Here is a 25,869-nt window from a genome sequence, read left to right as displayed (position 1 = left end):
TTTTTACCATCGCCCTTCCTCGACATTCACGCGTAGCATGCGTCGTGACTCGTCAATCCCACCATCCCTGAGTCCTAATGATCCATGTTAGATAGTGTCATCAAGAGGGGATGGGATGTACTATAGAAAGATCGAGAATCGTAGATTTCAAACAAAGAAAACTGAGGAAAAAATGTATACTCAAGTGCCCAAGTTCCCATGCTCGTGCGAGATATGGCTGAGGCCACATTACGAGTCAATGTCTTTAATAAGGAGACCCATTCCCCAAGTAAAAAAACATATGTGTGTCAGTCCAATAAGTATAGAAAACAATAAAAATCTATTATGTGTTATTATGTCTGCACCACACTAAAAAAAGAAAGAGAGAAAATAGGAGATTTGTGCAATAGATTCTCTCTCACTTTCTCTCAGACGTAAGGTAGATTCTCTCTCTCTCTCTCTCTCTCTCTCTCTCTCCTCGTCTCTTTCCTATTTTTGCACGCCCACTCTCTCTATTTTGGTTCTAGAAGCGGTTGAGAACGGGTGTCTCCTCTCTCTCTCTGACTCTCGGCGCCGCTCGTGCCCCCCCCTCTATCTCTCTCTCTCTTAGGCTGGGTTCACATTGAGGAGGCGGAAGAGAGGCTCCAAAAGTTGCTTTCCGGGTGGTAGAGTTACATAATGCACACTTCCGCCACCCATTTGTTCACATATAGGGTGGAAGAAAAAGTCACTCGATTTTCTTTCGCCCTCTTGTGTGAACATTGGACGGCGACGGAACAAAAAGTGAAAGGAAGAAGCATTTAGCATTTGCATCAATAAAGAATAGTACAAACCATAGCAATAAATTATTGAATTGAATGCATTTGTTACAAAAGCTCTAACTTGAAGATGATGAATCTACTTCCTCTAAAGCCTCATTTCCAAAAATTTCTTGGACATTCATCTATGCCTGCTCTTTGTACATTGTCTTTGCAATATTGTCTCGCCTCTTGGAACCTACTCCAAGGTCATTGGAACCTCCTTCATCGCTGCCTTGAGCACGCTCCATAGCCTCCTCTATTCCGACTTCCCGTGTTGCCATAAGCTTCATCATGAATGTAGCACCTGCTCTTTAGTCCTCTGCCGCACGCCCATCGTGACCCGCCAATTCTGGTTCCGCCTCCCACATCCACTCCATATCAAAAGATTCTCCATGAAAAATACAAAGGTTGTGAAGCACAAGACAAGTTGCTACAAGATCTGGCACATAACGTAGATTCATGTCACATTTTTATAATAAAATTCTAAACCTTGCCTTCAACATTCCAAAAGCTCTCTCAATTGGCATCCTTGTACTTTACTTAATGAAATTCCAGTAGTACTTGAGACGTGATAGTCATTCTTTGCACCCTTTGAAAGGCACTAGTATATATGGCCGTGCCGGATAAGCGCAATCACCAACTAGGCAATAGTTGCTTAGCTCCCCTTTTACACATCTTTGTCCTAGTTCACTTTTAGTAAAATTCAAGGAGTCATGCACTGATCCGGCCCATCCAACATCAAAATCCATAATGAACAATTAGCAGATACGATAAGTTGCAACAAAATAGAGTGTAAACCTTTTTGATTGAAGTAGTCGACATGGTTGTCCCTTGGTGCAATGATGGGAATGTGAGAACCATCTATCGCACCAACAACAAAGGAGATTCCTCTTGCAACCTCAAACTCGCGCACCAATGTCGCAAGTCGAGAGCTTGAAGACCATCTGATGTATATATCTCTAAGGTTAGATTTCACAATTACCTTGCAAAAATCAAGTACAATTCCACAAGATGTACTCTTGGCACATCCATAAGTGTCACCAAGGCCCAAGAGTCCATCTCCAATAGCAAGTCTGGTAAGAGCGATGGCTACTCTATCTTCTATTGGCTTAGCCTTGCGAAAGTTCATTTATTTTATGTTTCTTTATGATATGTTTACTTTTTGTGCTTATTTTTTGATTATGTATGATATGTTTAATGCACTTTACATGTGCATAATAAAAGTCATAAAATATTCAAATGTACTTCACATGTACGCCTAACTCACTTAGGCTTTGTTTTAGACTTTGTTTTAGGAAGCCAAAAATCAGTGTGCTTCCCATGATGCGTTCGAGGGGAAGGTCCCTCCAGGATCACATTATTCCCTCCTCACGACACCTAATATCTCCGCGTGAATTCTCTGAGAATCGTGACATATCGGATCATGGACTTTCTTATGTAGCTGGCAAGTGCCACACTCTCCGACAGTTGGAGCCCGCTACTGCTTAAGGCCATAGGCCTTCCCTTTGCATCTGTGCAGCACCCCGCCATGGACAAAACCGGTGATGCTTTCAGGATATTCATCAGCCACAAAAATCGTGTGTGTCATCGGTTTTATCATCGTCCTTGAGGTCAAATACACAGGTGATGTACTAAATGTGGGGTTGATCAGTGATTCTCAGGGCTCAAGGATCATGTGATAAGAGAGAGCGAGAAAGAGAGAGGCCATCGCGGGACTTCCATCATGGAGGGCAGAGAGAGATATAGATATAGCCCAGAGACACCCTTAAAGGAAAGTGAAAGGTATAAACCCATGGTAGCCACCCACAAGACAATATAACCATCAGCTCCATTATACATAGTATTGACTAATTACCACGACATCCACACTAACGTCATCAGTGCCCAATAGTGGGTGTAGGACTAGGTACTAACCCAAACACAACACACCACATGCACACACTCAGGAGCATCCATCAACACAAAAGTTCATGGACTGACTTTCCCTCATGACTCCAGAGGGCAGAAAGAAACAAAGAAGAGAGACACTCGCATGCCGAACTGGGGGCTGCCTTCAGCCTTCTCCCTCAAAATATCCTCACTTAATGATGAAGTTAATTTTTCAAACTCCAGAGGGCAGAGAGAGAGACCAAGAAGAGACACACTCGCATGCCGAACTGGGGGACTGCATTCAGCCTTCTCCCTCAAAATATCCTCACTTGATGATGAAGTTAATTTTTCAAAATCGATGAGACATCCTTCAATGTAAAGGCATCAAATAAATAAGGCTATGGCATGTGTTAATAGATGTCACTTCTTCGAAGACCTCTTAATCTTGAGGAGCCAACAATGAGACCTTTAAAAAGACAAAAAAATAATGAATGGACAGGAGCAACAGGGCATCAGGCGGCAAAAAACAATCTTGAAGCAAGCTTCTGCATGGACAGAATTTTTTGCCATCCTTCCAAGAGCACATGATGGCCGATTGGACACAGGAAACGCCTGGCATATAACGAAGTGCTTTCACAAGTGTACACCCATTCCAAAAGCTTTCTTCCCACCAGTGCATTAGTTGCCATCCACACTTACCTGTGAAATTAACAAGCAAGTAAGCTCAAGTATAGCATTTAATGGGCGGAGCCATTGCATCACTTCGCGCTCGCAAACCACCAAAAAGGATAAAATAACAATAATAACTGCAAATGTTACCTCCTAGAACATTCCTTTTACACCCTTAAAACTTCGAGGTTCCCCGGCTTTAAGCTTCTAGCAGTTTTGTCCCATACCGTAGGGCGGCTGCTCGATACACATCAGCATGTGCCTCTATAGATGCTGCCAACAGTGCAAGACATTTTGTCAGTCCAAACTACTACTTTGATGGACATAAATCAAAAAACTTGAAGCTCACCATCAACAGGTTTGGAGCATCCAGATCCCATGGTGATAACCAAAGGAATCTTTCGTGTAAAGCAAGCCGTATAAACAATGTTGTTTCTGTGAATAAGTCCTTGTCTGCAAACATCTTGGAATGTTAGCTTAGCATAAAGTCACAGGCCAAAAGGACAACCTGTATGCAGATTTAGATTTACAATAAGCTAGGGCTTTTGATGACCTGGTCATGGAAAGCTTCCCAGAGAGGTCTTCAGCTAAGGCATCTACTCCTGCCTGCACATACATCTCTCTCTCTCTCTCTCTCTCTCTCTCTCTCTCTCTCTCTCTCTCTCTCTCTCTCTCTCTCCTGCTGTGACAGCGCACCCAACCCCTGCGCATTCTCCTGCAGCTGCTGCCGCACTAAGAGAAGAAGCGAGGCCAGCGGTGGCGCTAGAGCTGGGCAACTCAGACATGACAAACAGCCGTTGGCGGCAGCAAGGGAGGATGTCGATGTGGGCGTGCACTAGGGGACGACGAAGCGAAGGCAGCAAAGGGATGCGAGCCCGTGTGTAGGCTAGGGTTGGTTGCAAGCTCCTCTACGCGTAGAAGGTTCCTACGCGCGCCCCGGCACCCCTTGCATTTATCTACGCGTAGTACCTCCTACGTTAAAGTTTAAAGACTTTTAAGTTTTAAGTTAAACTTTTAAGTTTTGCCCTATTCTCAGTCCCTCACCCTAGTACCCTACCCCACATTTGTGGCTCGGGTTCGATGGATCCGCCTACCAAAGGGGAAGGGCCAGGTGTAGATAGCTACACCACCCCAAAAAAAACAACAGCTACATTTAAACGGAGAAACAGAGATACTGTACTATCACAAGGATCCTTACGAGTTGGGAAAACCTCCAGGATACATGATGAGCTAATGATGGAGAAGGTCCACGTGATGCTCAAATCAGAGCTAAACTATATGAGGGATGACATCAGGAAGGAAATTCACGCGAGCGCTGAGAGCTACAGGAACTCCATGTATGGAGACATGATGAGAGAACTAAGGAGAGAGATCCGGGGGATACAGAATGAGGAAATTCAGATCTTGAAAACGGAATTACGAAACCTAATCAAGCAGAACACATTCGATGGATCTGCCTACCGAAGGGAATGCGTTACGAGTTTATTTTACATAACGCATTCGATGAAAACGGAATTAGTAAATGTATCAGAATGTGTTATGCAAAATAAACTCGATGAGGCAGTAGCAAGTTTTGAAGCATGGAGAACAAATATGGAAAAGCACATGGAGGAAAAAGATGCAATAATCAAGGAGCTAAAAGGTTAACTTGCGGCTTGCAAATCTGCAACTAAGGAGAAGGGAGACGACCAACCTTCGGTGCTGAAGGAGCTCGAGGACATGAAGGATCAGATGAAAGCTCTACGGGAAGGAGATGAACAAAAATAAAAAACGGCATCTTCATGGGTGGAACGTCTTTTTAAGACACAAGAAAAGGTTGATGAAGCAGAGAAATGGATTGAGGATGCGAAGAAAGGGAAGGCCCAGATGCCCGACACCACACCTAACTCCACCATTATTAATATGACCATTGAGGAAGAGCAAAAAAGGAAGAATCGGGCTCTGCATGTGCAGGTCACAGGAGTCAAAGACAAAGAGAATGTAGATGAAGAAGTGAAGGAACTGCTACAACGCATGGACATCACAGAGCCTACTCACACAAGTGCATGGAGAGTGGGCAAGAAAGGAATCGATGAGAAGGGAAACGTAAAGGATAGGGCACTTATTCTCCGCTTCCTGAATATAGAAATAAGGAAAGAATTTCTAAAGAAGAGGCCAACTCTTAAGAAAACCGGTATTTTCATGGGAGATGACCTTACATTGGCACACATGCAAGAGTTGATGCCAGAGATCAGGGCAGCAAGAGAAAAGGGGAAAATCGCCTTTTATAGAGGAGGGAAAGTAGTGGTTCTGGAAAAGCGCTCATCATGACGATGTGAGACCTATGGGGCAACGCTCCGGATAGCGGCGTGGAATTGTAATGGATCATATAGGCTAGATGTAGGTGCCTTTGAAGACAGCTTTAGGGAGTTTTCTACTCAGAGACACACCAGATACCGGGACAGCTTATGCCACATGTGAAGGGTTATTTATGGGAAACAACTGGTCGACCAAACAAGAGATCTCTACAGGGTAGCCGGGGTTCAGGAGGAGTAGCAGTCTTATTTAAAGAGGAGCTGAAACCACTACTACAGATTATCAGGAAAGATGAGCAAGCAAGGTATATGTGGGTGAGAATGAGAGCCGAGACAGGTAGATTTCTATATATCGCTATATGCTACTTCCCTCCAAGTACATCAGTCTACTCCTCACCTAAAGGACAGTCCCCTTTCTCCATATTGAATAATGACATATGGGAGTTCTCTAGAGATGGAGACATCGTTCTCTTAGGAGACTTTAATGCCAGAACGGCCAACTCTCAAGCAGTATTCTATGATACTTCTGAGGAAATGCTCAGAGAAGTGGATTTATCACAGAGGGGGCTTACTAGAAACTCACAGGATAAAGAACACACTGAATATGGGAGACATCTCATGGAGATGGCAACTATACATGGTTTGGCCATACTTAATGGTCTAGAGAATTTCCCTTTATCTGGGGGATTCACATGCTTCCCGCACAGGCATGGGGCCAGTACAGTGGATTATGTCATGACTTCACCAAGCTTTATTTCTAGTATCGAGGACTTTAAGGTGGGACCCAGACCGGTTGGGATTTCAGTGGATCATGCTCTCTTGACCCTATCAATCTCCTTCTTATACAATGCCTCTCAAGCACAAAGGAAGAAGACACACACAAGATATACTTACACGCCAGAGACTGATTCAGTCTATGTGGAAAAGATCTATAATAGGATGTGGGCAGCCGAGCCAGTATATACTGTAGAGGAGATTACTTCTCAGTTAACAGAGATACTACATGGAGCAGCACAAGAGGCATACCCACATACTCAACCTGATCAGAAGAGAGGATCTGGGAACATGCCTCAAAACAGTTGGTATGACAAGGAATGCAGAGAGACGAGAACCCAGGTCCAGAAAGAGCTTACACTTGGGATCATCACATATAAGCAGTCTCGGATTGCTCTTCGGCGTATAGTACGTCGCAAGAAAAGGGCATTCTTAGCCAAACTGGAGAAGGATTTATATCAGCTCTTCTTGAGTCAGGACTCACATGAGGCCTGGCGCTTATTTCACGAGCACTCACCGCCTCCGACGATTACTTCTCTTGAGATTTGGGGTCAATATGTAACATCATTATATATGGTATCTGGACAGCCTCCATTACCAGATCCGCTAGAGCCATGCCCTGCTACTAGTACTTTCTTTACTACGGAAATGGTGAAAAAAGCCATTGATAAGATGAAGACAAGAAGAGCATATGATCATGATGGTTTAGTAGCAGAACATTTGATCCATGCCAGGGATCTACTTTCCGAAGTCCTTGCTCGTCTGTTTAATCGGGTCATGTGTGAAGGATTACCTGAATCTTGGAAATTATCTACTATCGTACCAATTTTGAAATCAGGGGATCATATGATACCCGGGAACTACCGTACCATTATGGTAGGTCACACATTGACCCGAATGTACGCATCCATTCTTGAACAAAAATTGAGTAGATGGGCAAAGAATGAGGGCATAAGGGCAACGGGACAAGCTGAATTCAGGAGGGGTTATTCCCTTTAGATCATATTCTTACGCTCAGAGCCATTATTGAGGAAGGAAGAGCAAGCGGGAGAAGGATGTATTGTTGCTTTGTGGATTTTCGGAAAGCTTTTGATACAATACCAAGGGCCAGATTGATGCACAGGATGCAAGAGTTAGGGGTCCCCAAAGAGATTATTTGGGGGATCATGGCCTTATACGGGCCAGTAACTGGTTATGTACGTACTCCAGAAGGGGATTCCGACATTGTTCAGTCCACCGTTGGAGTAAAGCAGGGATGCCCACTGTCCCCTACTTTATTTGGTATGTACATAGATGAGGTATCAGATTACATTGATAGAGAGGGTAACAGAGGTGCCCAACTTGCAGGGTCATGGATCCCTTTGTTGTTGTATGCAGATGATATTGTATTGATAGCAGAATCACCAGATGGAATGCAGAGGCAGCTAGATGCATTACATAAATTCGCGGAGGGGCACTACAGCCTCAGAGGCAGATCACAGATTTCTTCGGATCGAGAGAAGCAGGAGTGGAAGGAGAAGCAAGAGGCCAGCAGCCAGCACAAAAGAGTACCCACATTCATACCAAAGGCACCCTCATTGACAAGGCGATTGAGCTTAGGAAATCAAGACAACCACGACCGAGATGCAGAAGCACACTTCACCAAAGGAGAATACAACAAAGGATTAGAAGCATTCTAGCCAGACACCGAGAATGCTCCTAAGAAGTTTATTTAATACTTTGTATTTAGTTTTTCACATTCATTTTCACACTTTCACACTTAGTACTTTAGTATTAAGGTACCCAGACATTGTAACAGATTCACCACTTTTGTATCAGTTTGGTCTCATAGGTCATTCTGGCCTTTCGAAGACGTCAATATAACATTTCATTTCTCTCTCTCTCTCTCTCAGAAAATCTTCTATTGCAATAAACATCGGGTACAGCCTCAAGATAAAATTTACAAAAGCCGCTAACCACAGGTGTGATCCCAAAAATGCCCACAAATATACAACGAATGACCCCAAGACTATTTCTAAATTCTCTCATATCTCCTAACATCACACTCTTTTGCGATGATAGATCCAAGAGGGGGGAAATTCTTCTCAAATTGTGCCACACACTTTATGGCTTATGCCTTGTAAGACAGAGCGATGAAGATAGGAGCACACCCGATCCGTGATGGAGTAAGGGTGAGAGTGGCTAATAAGCCCGGGGTCAGGACACGAATATTCTTTATAGAAATTTCGAAGCGCCAATTTGCTCTATCTCCTCTTTGGTAGGACCGTTATGCTTTCAGAAAAGCACACCCCTAAAGCTCTCATACCACTATCATGGGGACGGGCACCACATGCCAGCAGAAAAGAACAGACTGAACAACTTTAAGCACTTCAAATAACAACTGAACTGAAAGAGATGCACGATACACGAGATGAGTGGGGGAGTTCCACCCCAAGAGAGCACTGGCCCCAAACCTTGGCGCCCCTTTCGGTATTTCTTTATGTTGCTTGAACTTAGTACAATGCCGGTACTCGCACTCTGCACCTTCACTTGGAAAAGTGACAAAGTATGAGCCCTCTGCACATATTTAAAGACCATTGGCCTATGAAATGCATTTACATGAGATGCATAAAGAGATAATGCGCGCTTGTTGCTGCTTCCCGCACCCCCCCCCCCCCCCCCCCCCCCCCCCTCTTCCTCGCCATCGCTGCCCCCCCCGGCCTCCCTCCCCCTGCCCTCGCGCTGCTCTCCCCCCTGCGCGCAACCCTCCTTGCCCACTGTCCCTCCCGCCTACCCACCTCCCCACCCTGCCCCCTGCACTCCCTCCCGCTGCCCACTGCACCCCTGCCCGCCCGCCCGCTACACTCCCGCCCCATTGCATTTCCTCTGCCCGCTTCACCCCCTCCCGCTGCCCACTACACATTCTGCCCGCTTCCTGCCCGCTGCCCGGCCATCCCCTGCCGCTTCCCTGTCCGCCCGCCACCTAGCCTCTTTTGCTTGACAGGCCTCGCCAGCACCTTCAGCGTGCTTAGTCCAGCGGGAGTTTCCCTCCTCGTCGACGCTTCTCCACCTCTCTTCCACAGTAGCAGACACAGATGGAGGCTCAAGCTCCGCCACAGAGGAACTCCAGTGAAGTCCCCTCGCCCGACCCCACTGAGCCCACCATTTGACTTGCTCTTTCACCGACAGAGCAAGCCAGCCTAGCCGCAAAGGTGGAGTGCCTGCAGGCGACCTCCGTCATCTGCAAGATTCTCGGCACGAGACCTAGCAGAGGAGAGTTGCGTGATCTCCTCCAGGCCTGCCTTCTTGCAGAGGTGGGCAAGATCTTGGACGTTCAGTTCCTTGAACGCGGCTACTACCAGATAGAGTTTGAGACCTCTCCGAGATGGCGTCCAAGGTCATCGCGATGAGCCCTTTGACCATTCGAGCAATTTGAGCCCACTTTCGACAGTGGAGGCATGGCTTTGATCCAGCTTCGGATGTTCTGGTAGAGGAGGCAGACCTCCCCATCTCCGTCTGCTTTCCTGGTTTGAGGAGGGAGTACTTACCGCTTTTGTCCAGGATAGGCTCAGCGATTGGGATTGTCCTGGAGACACCTTGCACGGCAGCCTCAGTAGCTGCCAAGGCGGCCGGCATTCCCTCAGTTCGCGTTCTGGTTAGAGACACTCACACTCTTCCGAAGGTTATCTTACTTCCTCGGGTGAGTGGGGGTTGGTTTAGACAGAGCGTGGAGCATTCCGGCCTCCCGAATCAGTGCTTCATTTGTCGACAGATGGGCCATCTTGCGAAGGCCTGTCCACGGAGGAGGCCCCGACCTACACCTCAGGCCCTGCCCCAAAACTTCAAGGGCTGGCCAACAGCCACTGGCAAAGACACAGAGCACACAAGCAGAGCCACCCTCCGAGTGTGGGGCTCCAACGGAGGAGGGATGGCAGCAGGTTCGTGGACGATGACGGTAGAGGCCATAGCGACAGCTTGGAACTCAAAGTGGTCCTCAGGTGCCTGCCCAGCAATAGTGGGTTCCCACGGGGAACCGATTCGGTCCTCTTGAGCAAGATGAGATCCCTGCTCCAGCCTCCACCTCAGCTTCACCCTCGAGAGCCCCCCCTCCCCCCGAGTTCCCCCCCTCATCCTCAAACCCCCAACCCCCCCCCCCCCCCCCGCGCCTTCTACTCCCACGCCTCTCCTCCTCGCCACTCTACCTTTGACGATCCCCCTCGCCTCTCTTCTCCCCCACCTCCCCTTGCTCCTACGCCCCCCCCTCTCACTCCAGTCCCACAGCCGGTTCAGGGGGCAGGGCCATCCCCGACTGCTAGGAGATCTCTTGGCAACACCTTTGCCACAAGTCGCTTGGCGAGAGAGGGACAGCCTTTCTTGCGACCCCCTCTTCTGGTACAGATGTCTCCCTTTGCAGCAGTCCCTCGTGATCTGACGAGCTTCAACCTTTGGCGCCGATGGGACTTCTTTGCCTACGACTTTACACACTTTCTTGGCGACTCCTCATCAGACATTGAGACAGCCTGCTTCAGAGTTCATGTTCTGTTCCTTGCAGCTAGGGGGATAGAGGCCTTGGACTCGGCAATGGGCTTCTCTTTTCCCCTTTGCGGCAGGGACCAGACTGAGTGGACTCTCGACTGAGTGTTGGAGTGGCTACAGACACAGACTCTAGAGTTCTCTCACCACACGGGAGACCTAGGAGTTACAGACATGCTTCAAACTCTCTGGCCATTGGCCAAGTTTGCTATGACCCCTCCAGATGCAGCAGGATGTAGACACATTGTGGTTCACTTCTTTGCTGATACGCAGTGCCCGCCATGCTATGTACACATTCATGAGGACTCCTGGACAGAGGAGGTTGCTTTACGCACGGCTCGGTCTACTTGGGCTTAGGCCAGGCACTCTTTGTAGTCACGCCTATCTAGAGGACGCTCGGATACGGATTACTCCCCATCCAAGCCAGCCTCGAAGATAGCACGTTTAGTTGTTGCGGCAGCATCTGTTCTCTCTCGCTCCCCATGAGGATCGTCTCATGGAACGTGCACGGATTAGGTGGGTCCCAGTTTCAGCGTCAGAGGGGCCGTTTGCATCAGGAGCTTCAACGATGCCTTGTGGGAGGAGAGATTGACCTCCTTATGCTACAGCAGCATCATCTGTGTGAGCCACATTAGACGTTGTGGTGAGCTTTTGTGTGGACGATATGATACTTTTTGGTCAGCTACTTTTGGACCTGGAGGCATCCAGGGTGGGGTATGTATGACTATTGCGGATTCTTTGCAGCAGGCCATTGTGGGCAGAGGGATTATTGTGTCAGGCAGGGCTCAGTGGATCACTATGCAGGTTCAGGGTTGCCTTGTGGGCTTGCTAAACATCTAAGCGCCCAATGTGGCGAGTGCACGAGCAGAGTTTTGGTCACAGATTGTTGGGTCTCTTCCGCAAGCAGAGTAGTGGTGCATAGGGGGTGCCTTCAACATGTTCGAGGACCCCTCTGATAGGATCGGGAGATTAAGCATCCCGCAACTACATTCGGAGTCACCCGGTGCTTGGCAGTGCAGTTACTCTTCTACACTCCTGATCGTTTGGATTTCTACCTTCAGAGTTGCTTACACTCGTCCTCGGTAACCTTACAGTAGACTTATCCCCCGACCTCGGTAGTAGGCAACTCCCAGCTCATTCACATAGAGAGCCACGCCGAGTTGCGGTTTGGTGGCGTTGTTGGCGCGGATTCTGTTTTGGTTGTGTCACAAACTACTGGCGTATCAAAGCCCTGAAGAAGGGAGCCAACTTGCAGATGCCGGCCGAGGGACCTAAACCCTAAGAAGAACAAGTAAAAGAAGAAGTCCTACCAACTTATGGGAACCCCGTCCGATGGGGCCCCAAGTGACATAAAGGATTAAAATAAAGCAGGATCCATACACACACTAAAAATTGCGTAGCTCCTGATGACGTGGCAGATTTTTTGAAAATTGCACCGACATGATGACGTGGCAGGCTGTACGGATTTCCACATTTTGTGTTGGCTGATGACGTGGCAATTGTACAGATTTCCGTGATTTACGCTGGCAGCTTTTGGCTTTGCTTTTGGACCAAATTCTTTTGAGTTTGAAGGCTTTTCACTGTAATTGCTTTTTAGGCCAAGGGCCTTTAAATATGTGCTAAGGGCTCATTCTCTGGCATGCTTCATGGAGAAGGTGTAGAGTCTAGAGTACCGGCTTGTACTGTGTTGATGCAATGTAAAGAAATACCGAAAGGGGCGCCAAGTTTTGGGGCCAATACTCTTTGGGGTGGAATTCCGCCACTCCGTGTCGCGTGTCGTCTCTCTCTTTCAATTCAGCTGTTATTGAAGTGTTAAAAGTCTGTTCAGTCTGCTCTTTTCTATTGGCACGTTGTGCCCGTCTTGTGACAGGTTGATATTGGAGGATTGGAGATAGGAGATACAGGCAAGACGGCGCAGACTGATTGGTCTAGCCTTTCCTCTTCTCAGAGGATCTTCACAGTGCAGACTGTTTAATCTGGCTTCCCTACTTCTGCAGGATGATTACGGTGCAGACAGCTTGATCTAACCACACCTCTTCTCAAAGGCCCTTCACAGCGCACACTGTTGAGTTTGGCTTTTCCCTCATCTTGGATTACCCTACCTCTTGACAGAACACCATCCGGTGGTGGTCCATCGGTCTCTGGTGACTGCTGCAGCTTACGGCAGCTTCTACAGTGCAGATTGTTTAGTCTGGCTTTCCTTGTTTCGAAGGACGTTTACAACGCAGATTTCTACATCTGGCCCTTTTGGAGTTTTACACAGTTTAGCCACCTGGCCACACTGGGCTGCAGGTTCGAGCATTGACAGACTTCCAGTCATTCTCACGACGGTTCTTGGGCTTCCCTATTTTCTGCAGACTAGTTTGACTACAGACACCACAGATCCTATTGGGCAGGACACTTGCAGGTCTATTGGCACTTCTTTCACGACAAGGAGTAGTTTTCACACTCAGTTTGGGACCTTCACGCAGTACCTTTACCCTGTATCGGCCGAGTACAATAGTTTGCTACACTGCTTGTGACAACACTTTACCGTGGAGATCTCTCGGAGGTTGGGACACCCCAGATTGCTGCTACACTCATGGAGTATCCTTCAATGGACAATACAGCAGACATCTTCATCATTTGCCTCACATCTTCAGCTTCATGCGGTTTGTTCAGCATCCGATGCTGAGAGAGGTGTTAGATTTACACCACTCTGCTGCTTCACATATGTCTACGGCATACTTGTACGGCTAGTATGTCTCCAGGCTGGCCACCCATGCATAGGTTTCACTTTTGTCAGGTTGCCCAAGTTTGAGGCGGCCGCCCGCCCAGTATGGACTCCCCTGGGCACTCATCTCATCTATATGGGGCCAGGGGGGTACCCATTATATATCACTTGATCATTGTACGGTCCTCTTGTTTTGGTAGTCATGGGGGACTGATCACCCCCCTCTTCCCCACTCCAGTGTTTTGTGTCTATTTTCTCTCTCTCTCTCTCTCTCTCTCTCTCTCTCTCTCTCTCTCTCTCTCTCTCTCTCTCTCTCTCTCTCTCTCTCTCTCTCTCTCTCTCTCTCTCTCTCTCTCTCTCTCACACACACACACACACACACACACACACACGCACGCACTCTCACAAGTAAAACAGTCGCACATTTGCCCATTCAAGAATTCGATTGCCCAAGGAATGGCTCGTTGGATTCCTCTAGCCTTAAACTACATGAACGTCATGCCAGATGCCCACCATAGTGTAGCAACATCTGTCAAAACACTCGTACAATCCAATCATACAAGAGGGTTCCAAAACTGGAAAACCAGATTAATGGACTCGTCTGGACATGCAAGTCAAGCAAACTGGCTCACAAAATTGCCAATACTAATCCTCATAGGATTTTTCGACACTCCTATCTAGGAATAGGTGCAAAAGCGGTTCTAGAAATCGATGAGGCATGTCCACGTGGCACACAGAGCCACGTGTACATGGCATCTCCTCTTGCTTAAGGTGAGGGACGGGTACCAAACTCCATGCATGACATAAGATGATCTCGAATGAATGGCCTTATGATGATGTCCTCCACGGCTACTTTTGAGAGAGAGGCTTCTCAGGTGATGTGGAAATGTCCAAAAGATAGGGATAGTGATGATACATCTACTCGTAGACACTCGACTACCTCCTGGATCAACGATCCCTTGTTGGTTGCCAACTTAGCGGCATGCCTTTGCTGCCCTAACTTGGATGATGTGAACCAAACTGCAGACCGGATGGATACTCGTAAAGCGAATGGCTGGCTATGCGAACGTTGATGCCCACGAAGGTTACCGGCCAGCCTATGTTGCCCCTATGCGGGAAGATTGGCAAGAGCAACAAGATAGATATGCCCTTTGGAATGCCCACGAACCAAGGCAAGTCCTCTATATGATGTCTCATGAAACAACCAAGTAACTCCTCAAAAATAGAGGCTCCTCTCGGGGCTTCGACTAGATTGCCATATGATGGAAACTCTACATGAATCCTCATCTTTACAATGGATGTGGTTGCAAATGTAGGCTCACGATGCGTACAAACTCCCACCGTCGTTGCGTCGATTTGCAACCCTTTGGCTTCGTATTGATGACTACCAATTGCTAAGAAGATGCAGATTGTGCGGACCTGATGCGCTTCCAAAGACGTGTACAAATCAATGACGATGCAATGCCTCTTCTGACATGATGGAATTCTCCGAGCACATGGAAAGCTAATAGGTTGATCCGGACGGCGTCTTCATTTGTCGTCACAGGTCGCTAACAAATCCTTTGATACTCACAATGAAATTATGAATATCTTCATGTTGACAATGCACGTCTTCAATGATGCAATCCCTCATGAGTCATGTCAAAGAAGTTATAATTGTAGATATCCATGCGAGGATTCCTTTATGTCAAGATGGTCGAGTGCACACACCAAGTCAACTACCCTCTCATAGGCGCACGACAACTCTAGCCCCCGGTATACAGTGTTTGCATTTCCTACGCTCAAGGCGCATGGCAGGTCGTGCAGTTCCCTGAGTGAGAGAAGTGTCCTTCGGCGAAATGCTACAACACACTCAAACACTCGAGAGAAAAAAAAAAAATCAAAGATTAGCAAATTAGTGCAAAGTCACAAAGCTCTGATACCAATGTCAAGTGCAGCGGAATTGAAATTGTGACAAAATCTAGACTTTACACTTCCACAAATCTCTACTTCTTTCCTTGCTTGAATGTGTGGTAATTAGTACGAATGACGATTCCTTTTATTTTCTTGTAGAGAGAGAACGAGAGAGGTAGAGATGTGTGTGTGTGTGTGTGTGTGTGTGTGGGGGGGGGGGGGGGGGGGAGAGAGAGAGAGAGAGAGAGAGAGACCCGATGGGCTCCCAACCGACACTCTCAAGGGGCCCCCACACAGTTGCCAATGTGGTATTTGCTTTTGATTGCGTGAATGGAATGTACATACATGCAATACCTAAAATGCGGACTCTACGGACTTGAAAGGGAAATGTTGCCGCGGTAACTCTTCAAAAATTTGGAAGAAAGATTAAAAATAAATCATTTGAAATGATTTATTGACAAGCTTATCCAGACCAAGTTTCTCGGTGAAACCATCGCACATCTGCCCACCCGGGAATCCGATTGACCTGGGGAATGGCTTGATGGACTCCTCTAGCCTAAAATTATATGCAAGTCATGACAAATGTCCACCATAATATAACAACATCTGTGAAAGCGCTTTGTACAATCCATTTATGCAAGAAGAGTTTCAAAACAAGAAAACCTAATCTAATGGACTCATCCAGACATGCAGGTCCTGAGAACACACTCACAAAATTGCCGGTACTAATCCTTCTAGGATTCTACACACTCCTATCTAGGGATAGGTGCAAAATTGGCTCTCGAAGTCGATGAAGCATGTCCACATGTGGTACACAGAGCCATGTGCACGTGACAATTAAGTACCACCAAAAAGAAATCGGAGACGACCTGGAGTAAAACTCCTTCCTCTATAACTGAATAACAAGACCTGAATCTCAAGGAACTTGAGACTCAAAGAGGATCACACCATCGGTAAGCTCAGACTGCTAAAAATAAGAAGACTACAAGGTCATCACCTGAAGATCATGTTTGCCAAAGAAGCCATCTGGGTCCAGTAGAACCTAGCTACTCAAGCAAAATCCTTGAGATCAAACCAAATGTCCGCCACTCCTCAAATCTGTGAGTAAAATCCAATAGAATATGCCAAACTCTATCAGACTCAGAAGAGCACATAAACTCCCACTGATGTGACTTGCTTCCTTAAAATCTTCACCAAACTAATCCTTTGCACTTGTGCTAAAGGGAATATACCCACCACTCAACTTTGCAGTCAATATCCAATACACAACATAACACCAATACTCAAGGTAAGAGTTAAGGAACCGCCCGGGGAAACTGCAACATGCCCACGAAGAACGTTGGGTCTGATTTGTAACATGTTAGAAAGCTGGACAAAAACGGCTAGGGAAAGAACCTCCTATGCCTGCCAACTATGGCCAGATCTGCACCCGATGAACTGCCTCCAAGGTTGGAGCTCTAAGCATCTAAATGTTGCTAACTGCGGGAGTAGGAACGAGATGTCCCCACCAATTGCCGACACCACATGCAAACCTGTCATCGAAAAAATCTCAACAAATCTGTTGTCGAACAACAAGAAAGCCGCCCATAAGAGATAGCAAACCTATCGCACAAATGGTGCTGACAAGCTCACAAGAGGCAAAAGAAGCCAAATCTGTAGGGCCACACTACCACCGGAGAAGAGAGAACATGGAGATAGGTGTAGTCCACACTCCAACAAAGCCTCCTCGAACGGTTGTCATTGTCGGCTAAGAATCTAGCACCACATGCTCCACCTCTAAACCTCATCCACAGAAGTCGGATGATCAAACAAGAAGTGTCACATGACACATCCAACCCTATGTGTCCGTGGACAAGCTACAGCACGACAAGGGTTCAGTCAGTCCAGTCAGTCTAGATTAGAAGTGATCTGGCACTTTTGTGAGTCTATTCGTAGACCGTGCATGCCCAGTCACTTGGTGTAGATGCATATCCTCTGGTTGCACACAACATGATCATCAGTATTCCCATCAGAATCCATCAGAATCAGTTAGGGGAATTTTCCAGTGCATTTAGCCTATTTTACCTATTTTTGACATTTTTCACTTATTAATTTAAGTGACTTTTGTTGGAAAGTAGGTAGGGCAAATTGAGTAAGTTTGTATATAAGCAAACCTAGACTAGCACTAAATGGCAAAAGAGGCAACAAGAGCCAAGCTCAGCAGGCAACTTCTCAGCAAGACCCCTTGGTGGATTTCCTCCAGCCCTAGCGTTTTCTCATCAAGGAGATCGTCGCCAGAGCAAAGACCAGCCAAGCCTAGCGTTTTGCATCAGCATCAATCGCCAGAAGAAGCAGACATGGCTAGCGTTTTTGCAGAGACACATCAGCTAGCGTTTTTGACAGATCCCATACCTAGCGTTTTTGACATTCCTAGCGCTTGCAAATTCCAGCCTTTGCAAGTTCAGCCCCGGCGATTTGCAACAGTAGAAGACCTTCAAGTTCAGCCATAAGAAGTAGCAGATTCAGCCCGGAAAGACCATCAGTTTCAGCCCTTAAGAAACCTCAGTTTTCAGCCTAAGACCTGCAAATTTTCAGCGACAAAGACCTACAGAAACAACCCCCAAAATCAGCGTTTTTGGACTAGCCGCAGATTTCAGCCCATAGCGTTTTTGGACAGCAAATCAAAGATTGCAGATTTCAGCCCTTATGTCGTTGTCGTCATCCCCGTCGTCATCACCGACATAGCCTAGACTTGCATCAGCCTCATGCATACAGTTTGTGCAATCATAAGTAGACCACTCTCGCCGAAAAGAGTGGGGCCTTCGGATGAGGGTTTTACATCTTTGGTGACGTATCTCTCTTCTCTCTCTATCTCTCAGTCTCATACACTTGCACGCATAGTGTCCATTCACTTTGTTTGTGTCCATTGCACTCTCTCACTAAAAGAACGGAAGGCTCTCCCTTCCATAAGAACAAAAAAGAACCTTGAGCACATTATGGATCACTCATCTTGAGCAAAGTTCAAACATTCATTCCGCTGTACCTAACATTGATATCAAAGCTTTGGCAGTGTTCTGTATCACTCAAGGAAAGAACCACAAGAATCACAAGAATTTTTTTTTGTTTGTTGCGGTCGCACGAACCCAAGTTCGCTTGGGCGTGTCGATTCCTAATCGTGTTTTTGAAGAGTGACAGGAATCCCAAGAAAGAAGGGCTTGTCCAGCCTCCCCTTGTGCCTCTTTTCACTCATTGAGAGCACACCGTGCACTTAGCGGCCGGCCAATCGACGTGAGGTGGGAAAAAGAAACCTTGGTGTGAGCGCAAGGCCGCCAAGGGGTGCGCCCGCGGAAAGGAGTAGAACTCGGGTGAAGAGAAGATCCTTCTCAAACACAGATTGCAAGCGAAAGAAAACCTCAAGAACCCAAGAACCCAAGACCCCCACGAAACCAAAGTTCCTCGTGAACTTAAGAACCCAAGACTACAAGAACCCACAAGAACCAACGACTTCAAAATGGTCATCACTCGAAGCGGAATGGATACTTCCCTTAGAGGTGATGAGCATGAGAGAGGCGAAGAAGAATTTTCCCCACCAGGAGGTTTTTCCGACCCTCCCCCTTTCCCATCTACGTCAAGGATTGCACTAACTCTAATGGAGGAGTTGGAGCTAATGTCTCTGGAACAGAATTTAGAACGCGAAGCAAGAAATGCAGAAAGAATAGCAGAAATGGATCGCAGGCACGCAGAAAGAGAAGCAGAAAGAAAGGCAAGACAAGAACAGAGAGACCGACACATACAGGAGTTCTTGCCACTCTTTTCTCAAGTGCCGGCACAGATGCAAGAGATTCACGAGACGGAGACTCTCTCAGTCTCTACTTCTCCAAAGCATGATACACAGGATTTGCATGATTATGTGAAGCATGATGATTTGAATGATAATGATAAGCATGATGATTTGGATGACAATGACAAGCATGATGATTTGAATGACAATGATTTGCATGATGATTTGGATGACACTGACAAGCATGATGATTTGCATGATTAAGATGTGATTTCTCACAAGCATGATGATTTGCATGATCAAGATGTAATTTCTCACAAGCATGATGAGTTGCATGAAGATGATGTGATTGTTCACAAGGATGATGTGTTAGTGGATGCTTTTTCTAGCGAAGCTAACCTCGTTGTAGATTCGATCAATCACGAAGAACCAATCTTGGCTTTCGAGTCGAGGTCCAAAGAACCCCCACAATACGATTCGATCATTCAAGAAGAAGCGATCTTGGCTCTCGAGCCTAGGTCCAAAGAACCCTCACAGGAAGTACTATGTGTTCGCATGATTGATACGCACGCATTGTTCGAGTGTTTCATTCGTGATCGTTTCCTGTATTTTAGTCGGCGTCTTTATGTGATCCCTTTTCCTAGGCATGACATATTGTACGTTGAGCACGTTTCACTCATGGATGAGCACGAATGTATGCAGATTTTTCATGAAAAGCTGAAAAGTATGGGTTCAAGGAAGTCACATTACATGTCTCTTCCTTGGCATGACACATTCGTAGAACGAGTACATGAAAGTATGAGCACCAAGCATGGGCATTTCCATTGTGAATCGCCACAGTTGATTGCTTTAGATCAGAAGAGAAAGATTCGATCTCATTGTTTGCGTGTGTGTGGTGAACGGTTTGGCACTCCGTCTATTTGTTCATCTACATTGCATGCATAGTCTTTGAGAAAGACAAGATATTTCCACTCACTTTACATGGAATGGATATGTTCATGTTTTTGTGTTGGAAGTGGTTTCAGGAATTTTCAGCCATGGAGATTCTTGAAGAAGAAAGAAGCATGACTCTCGACGAAGTTGAAGCATTGAAGATGACTTTGTGTCGCTTTCGGCGCGGCCCAAAGAAGCAAGCGTTGCAAACCTTTATGAAGTTCAAGTACCGCACGACCCACACATCAGAGTGGGCCGGCGAAGAGTCCCTTCCAGGATTCCAGATGCTATTGGCGATCTCCCTCGACGCCATACAGTTCGGTACCAATACCTCACTTTGGAAAGGAGGGGATGTCACATGACACATCCAACCCTATGTGTCCGTGGACAAGCTACAGCACGACAAGGGTTCAGTCAGTCCAGTCAGTCTAGATTAGAAGTGATCTGGCACTTTTGTGAGTCTATTCGTAGATCGTGTATGCCCAGTCACTTAGTGTAGATGCATATCCTTTGGTTGCACACAGCATGATCATTAGTATTCCCATCAGAATCAGTTAGGGGAATTTTCCAGTGCATTTAGCCTATTTTACCTATTTTTGACATTTTTCACTTATTAATTTAAGTGACTTTTGTTGGAAAGTAGATAGGGCAAATTGAGTAAGTTTGTATATAAGCAAACCTAAACTTGCACTAAATGGCAGAAGAGGCAACAGGGGCCAAGCTTAGCAGGCAACTTCTCAGCAAGACCCCTTGGTGGATTTCCTCCAAGCAAGAAGAATCAGCCCTAGAGTTTTCTCATCAAGGAGATCGTCGCCAGAGCAAAGACCAGCCAAGCCTAGAGTTTTGCATCAGCATCAATCGCCAGAAGAAGCAGACACAGCTAGCGTTTTGCAGAGACACATCAGCTAGCGTTTTTGACAGATCCCACACCTAGCGTTTTTGACATTCCTAGCGCTTGCAGATTCCAGCCTTTGCAAGTTCATAGCCCCAACGATTTGCAACAGTAGAGGACCTTCAAGTTCAGCCATAAGAAGTAGCAGATTCAGCCCAGAAAGACCATCAGATTCAGCCCTTAAGAAACCTCAGTTTTCAGCCCTAAGACCTGCAGATTTTCAACGACAAAGACCTACAGAAACAACCCCCAAAATCAGCGTTTTTGGACTAGCCGCAGATTTCAGCCATAGCGTTTTTGGACAGATCAAAGATTGCAGATGTCAGCCCTTATGTCGTTGTCGTCATCCCCGTCGTCATCACCGACATAGCCTAGACTTGCATCAGTCTCATGCACACAGTTTGTGCAATCATAAGTAGACCACTCTCGCCGACAAGAGTGGGGCCTTCGGAGGAGGGTTTTACGTCGTCTATGGTGTCGTATCTCTCTTCTCTCTCTATCTCTCAGTCTCATACACTTGCACGCACAGTGTCCATTCACTTTGTTTGTGTCCATTGCACTCTCTCACTAAAAGAACGGAAGGTTCTCCCTTCCATAAGAACAAAAAGGAACCTTGAGCACATTATGGATCACTCATCTTGAGCAAAGTTCAAACATTCATTCCGCTGCACCTAACAAGAAGATGGAGATAGGAGTATCCCCATCTACCTCTCATATCCAACTCCAACACATACATTGAAATGTGCACCAAATCATCAACCTACTACCCATCGCATAGGTAGCTCCGTTGACAATTCCAAGAAAGATGTACATTTGCAAAAGGCACAGCAACTCTGTCAATCCATCTCCTCGAAGAGAACACGGCCATAAAACTCGCTCAAGAAATGTTGAAGAAGATCCTCCCGTTGTTTACTCGCCGCCCCTCTGTGAAGAAGAAGGCTGAAAATGACGTGGTTCCCCCTCTGGATTCAAAGGCCGCATGCATGCTCCTCCCCTTACGAAACGCACAGCAACATAACTCCATCTAGGAAAGCCGGAACAATCCAGCAATGTTGCACATCCTTAAAGCTCCATCGAGTTCCCCTCGCTGAACGGAGAATCAAGGGTAAAGGACGGGAAGTCATAGACGAGGGACAATAGCCTCCACATACCCAAATCAACCCTAAACTAGAGGAAAATCTTCTTCTCTCTCAAAACTGCACCAAAACCAAATCCGAGCATCCAAGGTGGTCGTGTCACCTAGGGCTCTAATACCATGTCAAAGGTGGCAACGAAAGATGCAATGAAGACAAGAATTGAAGAACTGGCTCGTGATCAGGTGGACACCTCGATTCCGACCTAGAACACCTGCAATGCCAAATACATGAACAAGGCACCTATGGACAAGAGAGATCACTGAGGTAGAAAGAGATGCAACATTGAGAGAGAGAGAGAGAGAGAGAGAGAGAGAGATTGAATTATCATCCGCGAAGGTCATATATGACCCATGGGACCAAAGCAAAACATTAGAACGGTTCCTTCTAAGTGAGGATGATCGATACATATCAATTAAGGACTAAGGGTCCATCAAGAAGATAAGATAAAGGAAAGAACGAAAACCTAAGGGGGGTCAGCTAAGGGGAGAGCCGGTTTGGGAGTTCAAAACTCTTGGATGACGGCTTTGCCCCCTGGGTAGAATTCCCATTTACCTTGCTTGCGTGCTTCATGCATCTTCTTGAGCTCGCTTGCTTTATTCTTGAGTTAATTTGTAGTTAGTTCCTCTGTCATCCAAAACTTTTTCCCCTTGAGAAGTCGAGATTGGCATAGCAGCTTCACCCATTCGTCTTTGTCCTTGAAAGTGAGTATGCAATGCTCGGATAGCACATGCCTATATGTGTCGTTGATCCCAGAGATAGTTTCAGGCTTAATGTGGACAGGTTGAAGAATGTCATTGAGCTTGGTGATGGCCTCCTCGAGGGTATCCTCACTGTGCACCATTGTGGGTGGAGGCCCCCAATCCTAACCTTGAGTCTAAGAGATTCTTGTAATTGGCATTCTTGTACGACCGCTTGTATCTTGGTGCCAATCTTCTTATATGTTGCTTCATGTAATTCCTTTTGGGCAGCCATGACAATCTCGGTGAGGGAGGCTTCGACTTCGTGGGCTTTTGCAAGTAGAGCTTGGCTCTCTACTTCCTTCGCGGCTTCAAGTTTGCATAACCGTTGTTTGCATTCTCCTCGATGAGTTCTTGGATCTTGGTTTCGAGGGCCGTGATCCTTGCTTCTTGGCGGGCAGTCCGGTCCTTCCTTGGTGCCGTTGCCACTGCAAGAAAGCTTTTGCGTGAAGCGGGGGTACCGAAGGAGCACATCGGTGCCACATGTGACACCTTCTCTAGCAAGACTTGCGAATGCCAAGCTTACTTGAAAGTTAGGGTTGTTCTCGTCCGTCGGACGGAACGAGGCGTACGGTGGCGTCCTGTCCGGTCAAGGCGTCCGTTGCGTCCGGTGGTTTTTTAGTACGTTTGACAGGTTTTTTAGTCCGTTGACTGTGCTTTTTTTGGGAGGTTTTTGGGTTACCTTTTGGCATAGGATCCCTCCCACCTAGCCTAGGATCCCCCCCCCCACCTCCCACATGCCCAGAGCCACTGGTTTTTTAGTCCGTTGACTGTGCTTTTTTTGGGAGGTTTTTGGGTTACCTTTTGGCATAGGATCCCTCCCACCTAGCCTAGGATCCCCCCCCCCACCTCCCACATGCCCAGAGCCTCCTCTCTCTCTCTCTCTCTCTCTCTCTCTCTCTCTCTCTCTCACACACACACACACACACACACACATTGCTTTGGATTCCATTAGACTCGTCTCTCTTCCTCTCCCTCTCCCTCTCTCTCATTGCTTTGGTCCTTCACCTTTGATTTCATTAGGCTCCTCTCTCTCTCTCTCTCTCTCTCTCTCTCTCTCTCTCTCTCTCTCTCTCTCTCTCTCTCTCTCTCTCTCTCTCTCTCGTTCAAGGGCAAGTATCTACACTCTAAATCTATATATGGATGCCCTCTTTCTGTTCTTCTCCATTATGTTCGAACTCAAGGCTCAAGCTCACGAGTCATTCTCAAGCTCTCTCATGAGTAATGAGAGATTGCTCAATGGCTCAATGAATCCAGGATAAGCCCAGATTCACCCTTAAAGGAAAGTGCAAGGTATAGACCCATGGTAGTCACCCACAAGACAATATAACCATCAGCTCCATCCTACATAGTATTGACTAAATACCACGACATCCCCACTGTGATAACCAATTGTCTAATTGTCCCAAGTGTAAAATCTAGGGTTAAGAATTGCATGTTTTTATTTTTGAACGTACGTAACCATGTCGTACGACATAAAATTTTCTAGTTCGATGAGTACCGTACGTCTTCGTACGTGGACAAAACGTACGTGACCGTACGAGACCACCCTGCTTGAAACTCTGAACTATTTAACATTGTGGTGAGATCGAAGGCTTAGATTGGTGGGATCAAAGGCTGGAAGTTCTCTTATTAAGCTGGACTCTGTGTAAGTGGTGAAAGGCTCAAAGCCTCAATGTGGCGAGATCAAAGGCTTGAGGCTTAAGGTGGCTAAAATGGGGAGAAAAGGTCTGTGCAAACGGCAAGAGACACAATCTGTAGGTCGTCGGCCCGTGCAAAAGGCGGGAGACAAAGTCTAAGTCTGCACGTCACATTGACAGGCAGCGTGTAACAAACTGCTGACGTGTCAAAGCCTAAAGAATGGAGCCAACTTACAGATGCCGGCTGAGGGGCCTAAACCCTAAGAAGCAATAGAAGAAGTGTCACAGAGTGAGGACGTGGTAACCCTAATTGCTGAAACCCTAATTCTGGAAACCCTAACCCTAAAACCTGCAAACCCTAATTTCTGCCAAAAACCCTAACTGCTGAACCCTAATTCTGGAAACCCTAACCCTAAAACCTGCAAACCCTAATTCTAGAAACCCTAAGAAGAACAAGCAACAGAAGAAGAAGTCCTACCAACTTATGGGGATCCCGTCCGATGGGGTCCCAAGTGGCATAAAGGCATTAAAAATAAAGCAGAACACACTCAAAAGACTTTGCACATCAAAATATGATGATGTGGCACCTGTACGAACGTCCCGGAATTCGCGGCGGATTTTTAGGGAAATCCCGAAATTTTAGTAAAGTGATTTTTTGGGGTCAGCTTTTCATATTTGATGCTTTTAGGGTTTGGGCCTTTAAATATGAGCCTTGGGGGCCCTCTCTGGCACTTTTTAACACGCAGATTGTAGAGCAGGTGCTCCTCGGCTGTTGTACTTTGTGAATCGACAGTAATATAAAGAAATACCGAAAGGGGCGCCAAGGTTTGGGGCCAATACTCTCTAGGGTGGAATTCCGCCACTCCGTGTCGTGTGTCGTCTCTCTCTCTTTCAGTTCAGTTGTTATTGAAGTGCTAAAAGTTTGTTCAATCTGTTCTTTTCTATTGGCACATGGTGCTCGCCTTGTGACACAACGCAAGAGAGCGTTGAGCAATGAGCTTGGCTGAGGGCAGAGCTTGTGACCTAACGTCCCCCCCCCCCCCCCCCCGGGCCGCCCTTGCCTAGGGGGAGATAGGGTTCAACCTAGGGTTGGCAAACATTGAGAGAGAGAGAGAGAGAGAGAGCTAGCTGGGAAAGGCTCTCCATGCTAATAACAAGCTGCTCATACAAGTGACAAACGGTGGTCCGGAAGAGAACTGACATGCCTAATGGATAGACCCGAGGTACGCACAACTGCGAACGCTACTTACACTGCCAACTGCTCCTGC

At 46.8% G+C, this 25,869-nt stretch overlaps 1 protein-coding gene across 1 annotated transcript in view; it reads right to left on the bottom strand.

Annotated features, from left to right (window-relative positions):
• Positions 1–2,812: 2,812 nt before the first annotated feature.
• LOC147440417 (uncharacterized) overlaps positions 2,813–25,869 on the bottom strand; it is a 39,499-nt gene continuing 16,442 nt past the window's right edge. Inside the window, exons 8-12 of the mRNA XM_086530154.1 lie at positions 3,871–3,923; positions 3,667–3,770; positions 3,545–3,590; positions 3,468–3,481; positions 2,813–3,347 (exon numbers count right to left, since the gene is read on the bottom strand). Of these exons, the coding sequence (XP_086386280.1) occupies positions 3,088–3,347; positions 3,468–3,481; positions 3,545–3,590; positions 3,667–3,770; positions 3,871–3,923 (477 nt within the window). The 3' untranslated portion in view covers positions 2,813–3,087. The remainder of the gene's footprint in view (positions 3,348–3,467; positions 3,482–3,544; positions 3,591–3,666; positions 3,771–3,870; positions 3,924–25,869) is intronic.

The sequence above is a fragment of the Adiantum capillus-veneris genome, chromosome 15 (genome assembly GCF_014529385.1).
Source record: "Adiantum capillus-veneris isolate H3 chromosome 15, ASM1452938v2, whole genome shotgun sequence".
Taxonomy (NCBI): domain Eukaryota; kingdom Viridiplantae; phylum Streptophyta; class Polypodiopsida; order Polypodiales; family Pteridaceae; genus Adiantum; species Adiantum capillus-veneris.
The sequence above is the reverse complement of the archived record's forward strand: the minus strand, read 5'-3'. Positions and strand labels throughout refer to the sequence as shown.